Here is a 17,704-nt window from a genome sequence, read left to right on the forward strand (position 1 = left end):
AGCAGATCATTCAACCTGTGACTGCAGGCTCCTGCTGCTGTGTGAAAACACCGTACAACTGATCTCTGGGACTCTTCTGTGCCCATACGGCTGGTAAAATGCCCCCTAAATGATAGATGGGAAGGAATTTATCCAGAGTCAAAGTCCTGACTGACTAAATAAGCACGCTGATGGCACTGAATGTATGAAAATGACCTTTAACTTTTTATTTTGTTGGTGAACATGAAATGTTGAGCTCACCGCATTAAAGCTGTTAAATAAGTTTCCGATCACACAAGGAAAGACCAAAGTACTGAAACAGAGAAAGTCCTAATTTACTGGACTTCATTGTATTCAGGAGTGTTTAAAAGTTTAAAAAACAAGCAGAATTCATCTGATCTACACTGATGGAGCCAGTTCTGTGCATAGAGAATACAGCTGCATAAGGAGTTTGACAGCAGAGGCTCTTTCTTTAAACAAGGCAGACATTTTAAAGGTAAAGCCTCACTGTATTCAGATGAGTTGTCAATACCAAGAAACGCTTTTTGCCTTCTGTTTTTTTTTTTTTTGCAGATCAGTGTGTGACACACATCAACATCCTGCTCCGGTGCAACATAAACTGAAGGATTATTCCAGCTTTTTGACAAAATTGTAGGTGTGACTCGCATTGATATTAAAAACTATTTCAACTTTCGTTTCTTCTAAATAAAAATGAAACAGAGCAGAGTTGTGGTAAATAAATACTGTTCATCTCAGCACTGGGAACACAACAAAAAACATTGGGACAGACAAAAAAAAAAAAACATTCTTCATGAATATAGAATAAATATCTTAAAAAAAAGAATCAGCTTCACACATTCACTGCTGTCTCTTTTCTCCTTGCTGCTCACAGGATTTGACGTTCAGTTCAATGGGGGCATCCAAAATGGGAGCAGAACGACTCTCAGTGCAAACGATAAAATGCTTTAAACTCAGTTATTTCCTCTTTAATTCACCGGGCTGCAGCCGATCCGGTACTGGAGCTGCAGCAGGAATTAAAAGTACATTAAATGTCTCAGTGGCAGCAAGAGTGAAGAGACATCACCTTAGAGCCCCTAAAGGAAAAATATCACGTGTCAACTCCAAAGAAGTGTAACAGGACAACAAAATCCTCCCATTTTAACACAGAAAACTCTTCAGTGGACAGTTAAACTTCCAGGTCTTCATGGCGTACCGGCTGTGACTTAAATGGTGGAGTCCTTGTCTTGTGTGTTGAGTTTCTAATAATTCAAACATTTCTGTTTAAAAGTTTCAATCTAAATTGGTGTTTTCGCTGGATGAAAAATAGCAAATCCAGTAAATAGTCTCCTACAGAACCCTGAACTCAGTGCTGGTATTTCTAGTAAAATGTTTCAGTTGAACATAAAGCTCATAAGGGACAGGCTCAGACTTTCTTTTAATTCATGGCATCAGTAATCCATCACTGTCACCGTTCTGGTGCTCTTTTCTTCATTTTTGAAGAATTCATGGAGATGTCTAAAGCTTGATGCTCTACAGATGAAATGAAGGTTTCTGCCAGATGAACAATGTTGCGTTGACACAGTCTCAAAATAATTCTAAAAACTAATTTAGTCTTCGGGTTAGGGTTAAACCCGTCTCCCACATTCACCGACACCCCTGCAGTGAACTGAAACGGACGCTTAAACTCATCTGGGAAGCGGTTTTTGCAACCAAAGCCACACAAAAAAGGTCAAAAGTTCAACATGTAACCCAAGAGCTGAAAGAGGAGCTCACCAGTTATCTGAAAGTCTGAACCAATGCTTCAGAGTACGGATTCTGATTAGTTAAATGATAGAGTCTCTTCTCTACTGACACTGAGCACCACGTTATCCTCATTTACACCAAAAAGATTCTCAAAGTGAACCATTTTGAAGGTGAAGTGACTTTTCTGGACGTTATCTGATGGATTTGATCGGAAAAAGAAAGCGGTTCAGCACACACATGCACAACATAATGGCTACATGAACAATAAAACAGCTCAGACTGTTTGGCTTTGAGAAAATGACCCTTCATTGACGAGCAGCTCATGTACTTCACTTTAAACCTTAAAGAAAAGGCTTTTCTGCAGCTACATGCTGCCACACTTTAACAGTATTTTCCTGACATTACACTGTGAATGATGGTCTCTCGTGGCTTCCTGAAGTAAAAATTCAGCAAAGCATCCTCAATCTAGTGGGTGTAGAGTCCAGACCACAAGCATTTGGACAGTTTTACAGCTGCCCTTTGTTCAGGTTTGTTCACTTTAAAATGAATCAGTCAATCCAAAATGAAAGTGAACAGCTCTGATTTGAGCAGATTTACTTCCTGTGTTCAGGATGAAGCCTATTTAAAAGTGCCCAAAGTTTAAAGGTTCAAAAGTACTTAGAGACTTTCTCTGCCTTGCTTCCATATTAGTTTACGAACAATGAACTCATTCGTGCCTCAGAGCCGATGAAGAGTTGCCCTTTAGATTGAGGTAGAGTTTCCGTTGAACATGAGGAGCAGATGTGAGTTTGTGAGTGAAAAAGATGATCATGAATCAGTGGATTGGTTGTCTGAGGTAGCCAGCTTTAAAAAAAAATCGAAGCAGAGTTAATCTTTTAAGAATCAGGTGGTAAAACATGAGATAAAAGATTTGGGATTTAAGAAAACAAGTTGTTCTCTTGACAGATTAAAAGAACAATCCACCTCCACCAAAATGTTGGAAAGAGGACATTGTGGCATCTCCTCTTGTATCATCTTACTTTAATTCCACTTGGACATCTATGGCTGCGAAAATAAATGACACACGAGAACTTATTGATCGTTTCACTGCTGATACTTCAGTACCAATCTCAGTACAACCGAGCTGCAGTTCACCCGATTAAGACTTCAGGCACAGAGACAAAAAAAGAGCTGAAATGACTGTGGAAAAAGGTGAGAGAGCAGGTGAAAAACACCCGTCTGCTGATGTCTGAGAGTCCAAAACCTCCGATGTTGTTTGACTGCATCTGCACTCGATCCAGGAACATTTGAGCCTTCAAACTTTAGGCACTGCGCGTTTAAAAGGGCTATATCTGACGAAGATTCCTAGATGATAAAAAATGTGTTGATATCCAAGTACTTATGGTCCGGACTGTAGGGATTTGTGTTTCCATTTAAAATGAAAGGATTACCTGATTCCAATTTTCTGTGTCCTCCTTTTGTGGATAAGGGTGAAGTTTAATCTAACAATGTTCAGAAAAAGCTTTTTTTAAGATACCAAATAAATAGTTTTCAGTCTGATAACTGTCCAACGCAGACCAAGTTCACCTGTTGAAGTTAACCTGCAGTCACAGGACATCAAAACAAAAAAAAAATCCTCAACCTTTTCAGACACAACCACAAAGTGTGACAGATTCTCCACTGAACAAAAAAAAGAAATAATAATAATAATAATGATAATAATAATAATCGAGCAGCATGCTGTTGAAAATGCACAAACACACACACGTCTAAAAGATCAGATACACACCATGCACCTGAACACACACCCAACACGTACACAATTTTGGCAAAATACTCCTCGGTGGTTTGAACTAGTCTTTCTCCTTTTGTTGGCAGCTTTCAGTTTTAGCTCTTTGCATTCACTGTCCAAAACAATAAAGAAAAAACCTCGATGTAAAACTGGAGGGATGCAGGACTGCTGCTGCACAGACGGCAGCTGCGTTATCGAGAGAAAGCAACGACTGAAATCAGCTTGTCCTCCTTTCCCTCCACTCTTCACCTCCTCTGCAGTCCATGGCTGATGAACAGTAAGGCAGGAAGTATTTCATTTAATAATATCACTATTTTTTTCTTCTGAACTGCTGGCGAAGGGCGCATGATGCCGTAGGTCTCCTCTGATTGGACACAAGAGGGCAGCAGAGACACACAGACAGCCCGATGACTCAAAGCTACATCTTGAAATGAGCTCAGATTACACACCGGAGCCTCACAAACAGATATAATAGCCACACTTCAGTCGAAGGGGCTCGATCAGCTCATTTCCCTTTCTTCAGACACATCCTTTGATTCCTCAGCCGTCTCCTCTTGCAGGTTATTAAAGCGCCAGTTGCAGCCCGGCAGTAAAAAACAACAAAAATGCGGTTCTCCTGCGCTGCCTAGGCCATGTAGATGAAGGTGTTGATGTCTGCCTCGTCCCTCTTAATGTACTTGTGCTCTATGAGCCACTCGATCTGCTCCTTTATCATCTTCTTCTGAGGCAGAAACATATTTTTCAGGATTTCTACCAGCTCCGTCTGCAGCTGCGCATTGCTGATTCGCTTCCTCATCTTCATGATTTGGATGATGGCCTCCTGAGGACAAAATGGAGATGATGTTACAACTTTACTGTCTCTAAAGGCTGAGTTGCAAACACAATTAGATCATCTGAACGCTAGCAGCAGAGCTGCAACTAATCTGCGTGGTTTGTGCACAGGTTGCCTGATTTATTCACAGTATATTGAACATTTAAGGCTATGGCTCATCATCAGGAGGTCACAGGACCAGTCTGTTTGCATCTTAAATGTCAGTTTTTCATCCAACGTTGACACAAAGACTGGTTGGCTTGAATATTAATTATTTACCAACGTTTATCTATGGTGAAAAGGTATTTAGTTTATTGATGAAAATTTAAAGAGAACAACATACACAAATAAGAAGATGAGTTGCAGAGCAAGCAGTGATGTAATTAAATTCCTCTCCTTCTTTGAAAATAACGAGCATGCTTAGATCAACACAAGGATCCCAGGAATCGATCATTTTCAGGACTTTTCTCCTTTTTCCAGCCATGATTCTCACAAAGCAGGAAAAGTATCCCAGTTCAGTCAAAGTGATGTTGGAGGAAGAGATGCAGAGACGGATTGGTGCTTTGTCAGAATTTCAGTTTACCGGCCCATCTTTGTTCCAACCCTTGCGTATGGTCACCGATACAAGCGGCTGATCTGGGTTTCCTTCAGAGGGTGGCTGGGCTCAGCCTTAGAAATAAGCTGAGGAGCTCAGGGTAGCTCAAGGCTTCTCTGCATCGAAAAGACTCAGCTGAGGTGGTTCATGCATCTGGTTGGGATGCCTCCTGGTCACCTCCCTTTGGAGGTTTTACGTCCTACAGGGAGGAGGCAGACCCAGAACACGCTGGAGGGATTATATGATCCAGTGAGGCCTGGGAACGCATCGGGATCCCTCAGGAAGAGCTGGAGAGTGTCGCTGAGGGGAGAGATGTCTGGGTTTCTCACCTGAAGTTGGAAGCTCTGCAAAGCGACCACGGATAAGTGAAACACAACGGATGGACGGCTGCTTGGACTGAGTCCAGTACTCATGCCTTTGTTAATGATGCCTACATGTGTGCATAAACATCCTCTTTCACCTGTGAACTGGTGAATCAGAACCAGACACTCCAACAACCTCGTCTTATCAAGACACTCAACCTTTTAAAAACACCATGTGTTTCTGTACCTGAGTTCTGAGTATTCTGAGCTGTACGATTCCTTCATTCTCTTCTTCTCTCATTCGCTCTGTGGTTAGCTGCAGCCGACCAATCAAATTGATTTTCCCCCTCTTCTGGACTTTGGAGTTTTTGCTGAGAAAATCAACACCAAAAGAGGCAAATCATCAATCTCCCAAACATCTTAAGCTTTAAGAGTTAAAGAAGCAACGAGCATAAAACTGACAGTGAGGATTACGTGTAGAATAAATGGATAAAGAGAAAGTTCAAAGTTTCCACATTTTCTCAGTTTTTAAAAAGATGAAGTTTCAGCTCAATTAAAGAAATCTCTTTAAAAAGAAGTCTTTTTCGGTTCCTACGAACACCGTAACCTACATGAGTGAGAACTCCTGGTTGACGTAGAAGAGCGTGCTGTCTGTGAAGTCCTTGGGCGAGCTAACTGGGGGGTCATAAGACAGCACTTGTCTCTTCAGCTTGGGGAAGGCAACCAGAGACTGCAGGGACACAAGAGAGAAAAGCCTTAAGATGCAAAACATATTCTGGTTTGGACCTTGTGTTGGAGATGTGCTCTCTCAGTTTGGAGCATGCAGGAGGCTGCATGGAGGGTTAAAACTGTGGAAATCAGTGTTTTCTTTACAACACGGGTTCACTATGTTCTGGAACATTTACTGAGAGGCTTGTAGTCGCTCCTGAGATTTAACTGGACGTTCCAGGACTCCACTGCCACACTTTCACCAAGCATGTCAAGAACTGTGCTGACAGCTGATAAAACCACCCGTATTTACTTAAAAACTCCTTTTAAAGAGTGAAATACGAAGGAAGGTTTGTGTGAGCTGTGTAACTTCTGTAAAACTCCTTCTGTCGTTCTCGCTGATGAAAAGAATTTCTGATCTCAGAGTCGTGTGTCCTTTGATTTGTACGTAGAAGAAGCTTCTTATTATTGGCATATCCAGAAGCAGTCCTTACTTATATATCAGTGAGCATATATATATATATATATATATAGTAAACATATATGTACCGAATCCCAGTTAATGCATTAGTCATATACAATGCTAATGACAATAAAAGCGAGCTCTGACCCATAGTGTTCGACGCAGCTCTGCATCAGGCAGCTCTGTGGCCAGTTTGAGGTTCTCAAAGCTGATTTTCTCTCTGGGTCTCTGGTTCCAGGCGAACAGCACTGCAAGCTGGAAGGTCGTCACCTCCAGGTCGTACTGGCCCACCTCGTTTTTAAAGGTGATCTGAGCAGAAGGACGGGGGACACTCAATGATGAAGACAACAAGGGGGTTACTGTGTCAGTCCTGGTTTTGGTATCTGCAGCTAAGACTAGATAAGATTAAACATACAACCTCTGGTAGAACAATATATTTGCCAGTTTATGCAAATATAGGTTAAAAACCTCTAAAAATGCCCCCAGCTCACATTTTTCTAATTTAACTTAATCATGATTTGAGAAAAAAAACACAATAAATGAGAGAAAAGACTAAACAAAATGAAAATATACAATATAAGGGAAGAAAAGTGGGTTATGGAGTCAAAAATCTAAAGAATATTTTTGACCACTGGCTCTTTCCTCCACTTTTCTACTCACAATGCCGTTGGACATGAGGTGATGCCAGTGGAGTTTACGACCGCTATGGTTCCTCTTGTAGAAGTCTTCCACCTCGGGGATCAGGTCCTCCAGCTCCGTGGGCAGCGAGACGAAAACCTTCTCACTGCTTCGTGACCAAGCGCCAGCGTTCAGGATCTTAATGTTGACGCTGTCCGCTGCCGGCAGAAGGAAGAACTCTGATAAACGCGTCGTTTTTCTCCATCATCACCATCAAATGAGTCAAACATCAGAGAAGTTTAATCTCTGCAATAAAGACATCTGGGCAGGTACATAAATGTGTCATGAGTTTGATTTTTAGTTGCTTCTAACTTTCTCTGCGGGGGATTGCCAGACGTGTAAGCACAGCTGAATTCACTGCACATGTTATCTTACTTGTTTTGTTTAAAAACAATGGTCATAAATAAATTTGACATGTTCTACATAACACAAATAGTAGTAACCTTTATTTAACTAGGCAAAAATTGCTAAGAAAGCATTCTTATTATGGCAATGGTCTGGTATGAGCTAAAATACCTCCTCAGGGGGCAAAGGGAGAGGGGGAGTATAAAGATAAATTAATTAATTAATCAATTTATTTTTAAAAAGTTGAAGTATTTTTCTTATTTTGCACAAGGAATGAATATTTCAGCTTTTTTCATTTTTACGTCTGCATTTGCCAGCGTTTTAAGATTGGCTGGTGTGCACGAGTGTGTTTGTGGTACCTGGCAGCGCCAGCTTGTTGTGTTTGTGCATCTCTTTGAAGACCTGGTTGAGGTCCTCTGACACCTTAATGTCCTGAAACATCCTGGCCAGCTTGTTCACATAATCAGCAGGCATTCCTACTTCCTGCAACGACACGACAGACGCACAAAGTTTCACACAGCACGAAAAAAAAGAAATAACTTTAGTTTATCTCAACTTTGGCCTGTTAGTGAACCTAAACTCTGAGAGTCAACCAAATATATTTGTTTTAAATACATTTCATACTGATTTCTAAACTTAAACTTTAGTTATTTGGCACTTTTAGCACAACTTTAAAAAGCAGAGAGCTGTGAAATATAAAACAAGGATTATTCAAAAGACAAAACAGAAGAAGATGAAACGGCACACGGATACATCACTGAATGTAGGTAAGTTATAAGCTTATTTTTAAAAGCAGGAAGGGGGCTGATGTGCCTTATCAGAGGAGCAGCTGGCTCCAGAGGAGAGGAGCCTGAAAACTAAAGGCTCTGCCTCCTCGATTCGATGTCCTAAAAGTTTAAAATCAGCGGCTTGTTTTAGTTCTTTACAATAAACAACCTCGATTCAGAGAAAACGTCTTGAAGAACAAAGTTAACGCTTTTCGGACTACCACCATCCAGATGACTGATAATCTACACTCACTTATTGCTATTTTTGTGCCTACATTTTCTCTTTTCAAGAGATCTGTGAGCAGCTTACAACACAGCATAGTTAAAGCCTACAGAGAAGCACTCGGATGGTTTGAATATATCAAATTTAGAAAAACCCAACTCACTCTGAGCCACTCCACCATGTTCTCCTCAATCTCGCTGTCTGCTGAAATGTCCAGAATCAGACGCCTGGTCAGGTGAGCTTTGTGGTAACGCATAAACACGTCTTTGTTTTGGACGTACTTCAACACTAAGAGCTGCAGAGACAGAAATTAATGTGAGAATTTAGGAAACAATTCAGCCACAAGAGATTGCTATGGTCTTAAAAACAGAGCAATATCAACCGAGTTAACCCCGAGTTGAACAATGTGAAGGAAAAGTGAGGTTAACGGGACAAAAACTCACCACTTCTTTGAGTTTGAGCTCAATTTCCTCTGAGGTGAGTTTCTTGCTGAGGGGAGTTTTTCTCAGCAACATGTCACAGTAGTTTGCCAGCAGCTCAGGACACTTTGACTCTGGCTGAGTCTTCATACCCACACTGATTGAATGGGAATAGTTTCAATCAACACTGCGTTATTTAACACACAACAGGGAAAAAAACAGTTTCCACTCACCCTTTCTGTTTCAAAGGCAGCTCCAACTTGAAGATTGTGGCGTCATTGACAACAGCCTTGTACGCCTGGTGGGAATGGAAACAGAAAACAGACAACACAGAGCTGAGCAAGCAGCTCAAACTTACAAATATTCACATCATTTCCTTTTTTTACCCATCATATTTATCCAGTTTATGGATGCCAGGAACAGCCAACAGCTAAAAAGCCCAAATTTTTATTGACAATACTACCTAAAGGTTAAAAAATGGTAAAAGTTGCTGATTTTTGGAGCCTGTTTTCTACCACTTAGCTAATCAGTGAATTCACAAATCATTCCAGTCATCCAACTTAAGACTGGAGAGACAGAGGGTGCTCATTTATTTTTCCAGCCTTGTGAGCCACAGAAAAAGCTAAGCTTAAGACAGGGAAAAGTGTTTCCCAGAGCACTTCTTAATAATTCCATAAATGTTTAGCTGAATTTGTTATTACATTCAAATGAACCAAACACAGCATGAAAACGGTGTTCTTTTATCAAACAATTTCTCCAACTTTTCATAGAAGACTAAAGGAAAGTCCATAGGTGTGAATTTGACATGTTTCTTGACACCTGCAACAATCAAGCTGAAGCATCAAAGCATCACATGGTTATTTAATCGTTTATCAAAACAGTTCAGTGTTCGAAAGTCAGCGAACACAGACCTTATCTCTTGCTGTGAGGAAGCGAGGGTCGTCCTGGAAGGCTTCCTTAACCAGCTTACTGAAGCGGTTGAACAAGGTCAACAGCTGCTCCACATACTTTTCAGAGTCCTGGATGAACACACGCAGACACCGGAGTTAACTCAGCGGAGTTGTCAACCCAAAAGCACGACGCTGACGCGCTTTACGAATAGCTTAGGCCTGTCTTAGAGCACGTACAGTTGTGATGGTCTCAGCGGTCGCCACCATGTCTGCCAGCCCGGCACTGATGATATGCTCTTCCAAGTCTTTCAGCATAGGCTCAATCCCATTGGGAACCTTGTCCATCAGAGAAAACATCAAGTGCAGCTCTGCTCCGGGAGAAGAGAATCAGAGTTACACACCAGACAAAAACCAAAACAGTGGAGCTCACAGACCTGCAAGGACAGGTTCTGACAGACCGCAGGAACCGATGACCATCACATTTCATAAAAAGGGTCGTTTTTAGTTCCTATCAAAGAAAAGTCCATTTTAGTCATCTAGCACATATTAAAAGAGTGTTCAACAACAACAACGATGAACAACAGCTGCAGTGAAATACCTGAAACAGCTAAAGGAGTATTAAAACTGCAGGGATAAAGATGTTCACATCACGAATGGAAGGCCAAAGAGAAGAAATGGGTTTTTAAAAGTGATCTAAACCCGTTTCACGGGTTGGGGGCTGCTACTGCAAGGGCTCGATCAGATTTAAGCCCATTTTCAGACACATCCAGAAGGTGAGGTGGTGCTGCTCCATAAAATCTCTGCATTTAACCCATCCAGGTCGGCACCTGTTGAACACTCACATGCACAGTGACCAGTGGGCAGCCAATCACAGTGCCCGGGGAGCATGGGGGCATGGTGCCTTGCTCAAGGGCACCTCAGCCCCTCCAGCTGTCAGTTCACCAATCTTTGAGCAGTCAGAGTGGGAATCGAACCGCCAACCTTCAGGTTATTGGACGACCACTGAGCCCCGGCTGCCCTTGTTTGTCTCTGTGTGATGGACTGGTGACCCGTCCAGAACGAACCCGACCTCTCACACGAAGGCAGCTGGGATAGGCTCCAGCTCATCCACAACTATGAATTGGATGGATGTTGCTCATGTAGGGGAGCATATATAAAGAGAAAAAGGACTGAAAACACCTAAAAACAGTGGAATTTCAGCCTTTACTGAGCTCATTTGTGAGTAAGTACCTCTGAGGGTTACTTTTATATCCAGTTACTCTAAAGGAGCACCCAGAAATGTTTGATCTAAGACTTTAAGTAATTTATAGGTGTGTAGCCCCTTTCCTCTGCCCAGCAAGAAACCAACACTCAAAGCAGCTATTTCTATTTTTAACTTCTCGCCGGCTGATGCAGAGTTGAAGACGGCCAGCAGATATTGGACCGAGTCTCACAAAAACATCCAAGATCACTTTACCACCATATTTAAATCCAAAGCTGTTGAAGTCCCATCAGTGCCGAGCTACTCACTGTCTGTTTCATTGCGTTTGATCATTCCTGGACATTCAGCGAGGATCGTCTCTTTGAATGACGTCACCAGAGCGTTCACACAACACTCCATAAGCTGAGAAGACACACGAGAAAACACTTAACTAACCAGGCATCACATAAGTGTTACCGGGACTACTAGAGGGTCTTCTGTCTGAATATGTGTTGTAAAAGAAAATTATGATTAAAGCAGCGGCAGTAAATCTTCGTCAGAGATGTTAATGTTAGTTTGTCTTTACGTGTAATTTTTAAAAGAGCAGGATAACTGATAGTATTGATAGTTCAGAGCGTGTGGAAGACACTTACTGCTTGAACAGAGTTACATTCACGACGTGTCTCTAGATATCTTAGTGCTCTCTTCTCCTCTTCTCTCAGCTTTCCATCTGCCTAAAGGGGAAACAGAAACCAACACAAGGAACAGATGCAAAGCTGTACAACGCTGAGTTACAAATAACTATTGAATAACTCTTTTATTCAGACATTCAAGGCTGCGCCTTCTTTCCTCCTCAAATCTGCCCTAAAGAATGTACAGATTTTGAACCTGTAATACCTTATTCTGCATGTCTTCTATTAGCTCCTCACTTTTACCACCGTGCCCTGACTTGTCAACATGAATGAGTTAAGATCTGGACATGTGATCAGACCATTACAGATGTGCTCTGTTAGCACCACATAACACGGGTGGTTTAGTGAGGAATGTGTCACTTCATTATCAAGTTAAAAGGCATTAAGAGCAGCTCTTCCTTAATCAGGCTATTCATTAGTAGCATTCTCCATTTCACAGGAATAAAATAGGAATAAAAAATATACGTAGGCATACGTATTTCATGTAGTTCTGGACCCCGTTTTGTTGCAGGTAGGACGGTGCCTGTGTTCTGTAAAACCTCTCTGTGGAATCCAGGTAGGCTTTTTCAAAGTTGTCCCTGTAGATCTGCAGCTTGTCCTCTGGGTTAGAGCACAGGTTGACTGGTGGAAGAGAAGAAAGTTAAAGAAAAGCTGGTCATGCAGTACTCAGTGTGATTTCATCTCAGTCCTCCTTACCGTATGACTCACGAACACCTATGACGAGCTGGGAGTCGAAGGCCTCCCCCAGCCTCTCAGCATGCACCAGCTTCATAGCGCTGTCTTGCAGGCGGCTCTTAATGTTGGAAAAGATCGACTCGTTCCACGTGTCCAGCATCAGCTGCGGAAAGTAAAGCAAGTGTAACTTCAACATCACTTCATCATTATCAATCATCTTTGTCAAAACCTTTCAAACAGAGCTGCAAAGGACCTCATTTTGCTCTAACTTCATAGATCAGTCTTCATTATTTCTCATTTCACTGCTCTGCTTTAGCGCTCCTTTTTCAATCCTCTTTTCTTTAACATCCATCAACTTCCACTGTTTCTTGTTGTTACAATTCAAATTATCTCGGACACTCATGAAACTACCACACAATTGTTCTCGTATTGGAGTATTTTTAAGATAAGTCACCATTTAATGAGCTCTACAGCCCCGTAAAGCTAAGAATTTCAGTCTCTACTTTCTCTTTGCTTCTTAACTTGTTTCACTTGTGATTTTAAGTTATTTCTAGTCGCCTCTCAACTGCTTTTACAGTTCTTATCTGTCTAATTCATTCTTTCTGCTTCTTTTTCTATCAGTCTTCCTCACAGTCCCTCATTTTCTTCCTTGTGCTGCACGACTCAAATCTTGACGGATCAACCTTTTCCCGTGTCCTTCTCTCACCTTGCGTACGATGCTGTCCTCCATGTTTGCCTTCTTGTTGCTGCCTTGCTTTCCCATCAGCGTGATCTCCAGCTGACAAAAGGGTTTGGGCAGGATGTCACACTGGGTGAAGAACTTCCTCCACTCCACAATGTAGGCTTTCAGCAGAGCTGTGTCGTCCTGGTGGCTCAGCACACGCTGCCATGGCATCAGACCAAGAGTCAGACATGATTCAGCTCATACAAACACACTGAAAACACTGATGTGTTGTTTCATGCAAACAAAAGGACAATTACTGGTCAGATGTGTCTGACACGTTACAAAGAAAATGTGGAAAATTAAATAACAGTCCTTAAACGTTCCAGTGACACATTTTTACTTTAATTAGTTAGAAGTTTTAGGAACTGTGCAGCTCAATTCGTTGTGAAATGGCTCTGAATCAATTTCTAAATTAACTTTCCAAGCTAACTCTCAGAAACCACAGGTGTTCCTAGAGGATCTATTTCAGGCCCTGTTTTATTGTCTGTTCTTATAAGTAAGATAATAAAACAGGGATTAATTCAGGCTTAAGTACATTTTTAAAGCTGATGACACTATAATTTCATCATTCAAGCCACAGAGCATAAAAAACACGTTCAGTACAAACTCTTCCAGGTTAAGCTAGCATGTCATAAGTTTACCATGAGGCACTTATTTTTTTATTTTCTAAATAGTTTGTGACCGGTATGCAACGTATTCTGCACGATGTCAATCGAAGCATTGCACCACTGAAGAATGTGATAGCAGGCGTTTTGATAAAGATGACTTATCTCTAGAGCCTGAAACACTCAAACTAAAACAAAAACACTCGAATAAAGGTGCTGCTTACAGCTTGCGCCTGCTTGATGAAGTCGAGGATGTCTTCTTTGAGGGCTTGGTGGATTTTGGCTGGGCCTTTATCATCCCATAAACACACAGCATGGACATCTCTGGAGAGAGAAAAGTCATTTCTCTCTTAAAATGAAGCAATTATAAATGAATAAGTTTGCTTAAAAGGGAACTTTTCACCATCAACAGGTGCTTGATGGCAAGATATAAAACACAGAGAGAATAAGAAATGAAAAAAACAGATAAAATCTCTAAGGATTCATGAGTCTGGATCAAACCAATAGACCCTGACCTGCTGGCAGTGGCAGAAAATAAGCTTGTAGAAGATTAATAAAATAGGCACCTCTATATTTTATCTCTAGATATTCATTTATAGAAAAAGAGGGTTTTAATTTCAACCCCATCAGAGTCACAATCCCCCTTTGTTGGGCTTTAATAAAACTTACTCACATACTGCCATGGGCTGCGGTGATTCATTTTAGTTATTTCATGTCAGTTGTTTTTGAGAAATTTTGGAGGAGATAATGAACGCTCCATGTTTCTGCTCTCTTTATTCTCGTTCTGAGGACAAAGGATAAGTGATCAACTTCCTTTTCTTGACACTTTTAATATGCTTTTAATACACTGAGCTTATATGTTACTGCCAAATATCACAAATTTGCTTCAAGGGGTCTAAAAACCCTGCATCGTAAGGACAAGGGACAGTCAAAAAGACATAACTGTACCCTTTTCTAAGGAGAGCCTGATGGCTAAACAACCTTAAAATGACCACAACCCACAGGAAAGGCGGGTCTGTGACACGTGACCTCAACGACTTCCAGTGTGTGAATGAACCAACAAGAGTTACCTTCTCTTTAACTATTTAAGACTACAATGAACTGGATGACTCAGATATAAGGATCTTTATCAGCAGCCTGTATAAGAGGTAAATTAAGCTATTACAAGACACTCTTCAATCCCAGCTGCTGAGTGGACTGGGACAGCATCTCTTGGTAAAGACTAAGCCCAGTATGTGAGCACCAATATACATTACCAAGCAGCAGCTGTGCACGTTAAGAAAAGAGCAGCTCTTACGAGAATAAGTCGAACCACTGTTGCTTGGTGACGGCCTCCTGTCTGAGCAGCTTGAGGACGATGGGCCGCATCAGGTCCCACTTGTCCTCAAACTGCAAGGACCCCTTGTTCTGGAGGAAGAGGAGAGATTACAGCAAAGAAAAAGAAATGAGAAAGAGGAGGGAAAAACAAAAGAAAGAGTTGGAAAAAAGACAGATGGGTCAGCAAAGACTGGAATTAGACCAGAGGATAGGAGGCTGAACCATTAATGCTGCCGCATTTAAAAATCTACATGAGGTTCGTTAATGGGAACTTTATTAAAACCGACACTCTTGTAAAAGAGGAATCAGTTTGCCATCAATTTGCAGCTCTACTTCTTTCTTGGTACCTTTGTAAATACTATGCTAAAACATGACTAAATCAAATAACAATAAAAATACCTAATTTGTGGTTTCCTTCAGTATTTATAATGATAACGATGATATAATGGGCACTAAATGACAGCTGCTCAGACTAAAATTTGTTGGAACTTAATTTATGTGGTATATGACATAATATTAACAACAAGAACAGCTTTTAAATCATTACTTTAGCTTAAAATCATAAAACCACTTGGATATTGTGTAGATTTAGAGGGTTAAAAGGTCACACAGCCTAGTTAATGAAGCTATCTGTCATCCTCTTTGGACTTCCTAAAAACATGTTTGACAGTAGTCAACGTAACACCAAACCTGTGACCACATCAGGATTTCTACAGCAACCACAACTGTCTTCATCTTCCGACTTATAATCAGAGTTGTAAGTGCTGCTTTTGTCAATAAAGATACACAAATGTGTGGTTATCTCTGCAATGTTTACACGTCCTAAGGTCATGATTAACGTTAACTGGTTTGTTTCAGGTTTGTCACCACATCTTAATTCGGTGCAGTGATAGGCAAAGTGTGTTAAAGATATTTATACAATGAAAACACAAGCATTTCTATTTGGGTCACAGAATTTGACGTTACACCGGGGGCCAGGTGTCAAACAGCAGCGGGCCGCTTGTCGTGGCTACTTTAGCTTGTCAAAAAATGAAGGCTAGTAGGTTAGCAACCGTTAGCCAAAAGAAACAGCTTTACGGTTCTGGTGCGGACGTGAACGGGTGTCTTGTGTCGAGGTTTAGTTTCCCTCCGAACCGTGTTTCCCATGTTCTCCAGTCCTGGCTCCAGGGCTGGGGTATGATTTTTGTTTATCTCCGGTTCGCCTTCGCAGAAATGTTTCTACTGGGTGAAGGTTTTGATTTGCATTCGTTTCAGAATCACAGGAGTCTGCGGAGGGTTCGACCCGAGAACGGGTTCCGTTGGGTCCAGTTTGAGGCAGAGGGACATGCATGGTTGGGGAAACAGACCCCGGCGTAACACCACCAGACTTCACAACGGCAACGGTGACTTCACGCGCACCTTTATGTGCATTTATTACATATTTGTTCATATTAGGGAACACATTTATGAGCTCCAACAGTGACAACGTAAACCCGCCATTAGACTGAAAATATAAGACAACGAAGAGTCCAAATGTGCACGAACATATGACATATATCCAAGTGCTTCTTACCTTTAACAAATTCGACGTCGCCATGTTTCTTCAACTTATCACTTCGCAGAATCTCGCGAGACAGGTATTCAGGATTAGGTAATGGTAGCCCTACTGAATTAAACTTTATGGTTACTAAAACACACATTATCGATGGTGTTTAACACAAAATCGTATTTTTCGAAAAATAAATATGTTTACACTGTTGTAATTAATGTGACATAATATTGTGGAGCATAAAGTTTGATGAATAAAAGCTACAAAAATTACTTATTTTAAATGGTTACCAGTTTATTTGTGTTTTAGCAGCCTGTCTCGTGTTGCTGCGGCGCAAATGTATTCTTCTGAGAAGCATTAAGAGTAATTTTGTGAGCTTTTAGTTTTTATGATGTTGCTTTTGTTTCGGCTCAATAAGGAAGGAGATGGCGTGGTTTTGACTGTCAAAAGATTTGATCAAGTGGATCGATAACGTTATTTTCTCTGTTTTCAATCCCACTGTCCGCTCTTATTCTTGATTATTACAATAACTGTGTGTAACTGTGTGGCCACATCATGGATGTGGTATAGCCAACACTGTTCTCTTATTTTTGATTGAACTTGCTGTATTTTGATTAAATTACAACCGAATGTGTTGCTACATCCTTTTTGTTTTCAGATTCATATTAAAACGTGTTTGACAAGAAATGTCATTGTCTACCTTTCACATACACCAGCACAATTATTATTTGATCCTTTTTTTTTATAGTTTCAAGACAAAAATAGAAGACCACAGAGAGATTTATGAGAAGTTAATTCACAAACATACAAAGATACACAAATGGAAATAGATGTTTATGTATGTTAAGTGCAAAACCAGCTAAATTAAAGTTTTTTATGTGGAATATGTGATGATTATCATTCATAAATAAAATTCCTGCTTTGAAAAAGACTTGGAAAATGTACAATAATACAAAGTTTATTGCAAGGCCAGTGCTCAAAGAGCAACTTGGATTCTTGAGTAAAAGTACTAATTCAGCAGTCTCAGTACACTCAATACCAAAAGTCATCATTTTACTGAAGTAAAAGTATAAAAATTATAGCAAAATGTAGTCAAAGTGTCAAATATTCAATTGTTATTTGAAATGGGCACATATGCCATTATTAGATTGTTAAAATTTATGCCTAATGGTTAAGTGCTCAAGCTCCAGCACTGGAATTACCATAAAAAGCAGCAAAGGAGCACTCTACACGAGTCATTATCTCATCAGCAGTGAAAACAATAGAGAGTAGGTTGATGACTCTTTTCT

The 17,704-nt window shown here is 40.8% G+C and overlaps 1 protein-coding gene across 1 annotated transcript; it reads right to left on the minus strand.

Moving 5' to 3' along the window:
- Positions 1 to 1,096: 1,096 nt before the first annotated feature.
- LOC140314009 (cullin-5) lies at positions 1,097 to 16,494 on the minus strand. The gene is made up of 19 exons (XM_072392023.1): positions 16,440 to 16,494; positions 14,868 to 14,977; positions 13,795 to 13,894; positions 12,948 to 13,124; positions 12,263 to 12,404; positions 12,042 to 12,187; positions 11,528 to 11,608; positions 11,204 to 11,297; positions 9,932 to 10,062; positions 9,716 to 9,823; positions 9,038 to 9,102; positions 8,829 to 8,961; positions 8,549 to 8,680; positions 7,755 to 7,878; positions 7,033 to 7,208; positions 6,520 to 6,681; positions 5,813 to 5,931; positions 5,449 to 5,572; positions 1,097 to 4,313 (listed from the first exon to the last, which is right to left on the minus strand). The coding sequence occupies exons 1-19, from the start codon at positions 16,461 to 16,463 to the stop codon at positions 4,119 to 4,121; spliced, it is 2,343 nt and encodes a 780-aa protein (XP_072248124.1). The 5' UTR covers positions 16,464 to 16,494; the 3' UTR covers positions 1,097 to 4,118.
- Positions 16,495 to 17,704: the final 1,210 nt, after the last annotated feature.

Source organism: Leuresthes tenuis, unplaced genomic scaffold (assembly GCF_036924035.1).
Source record: "Leuresthes tenuis unplaced genomic scaffold, fLeuTen1.0.hap1 SCAF_9, whole genome shotgun sequence".
Taxonomy (NCBI): Eukaryota; Metazoa; Chordata; class Actinopteri; order Atheriniformes; family Atherinopsidae; genus Leuresthes; species Leuresthes tenuis.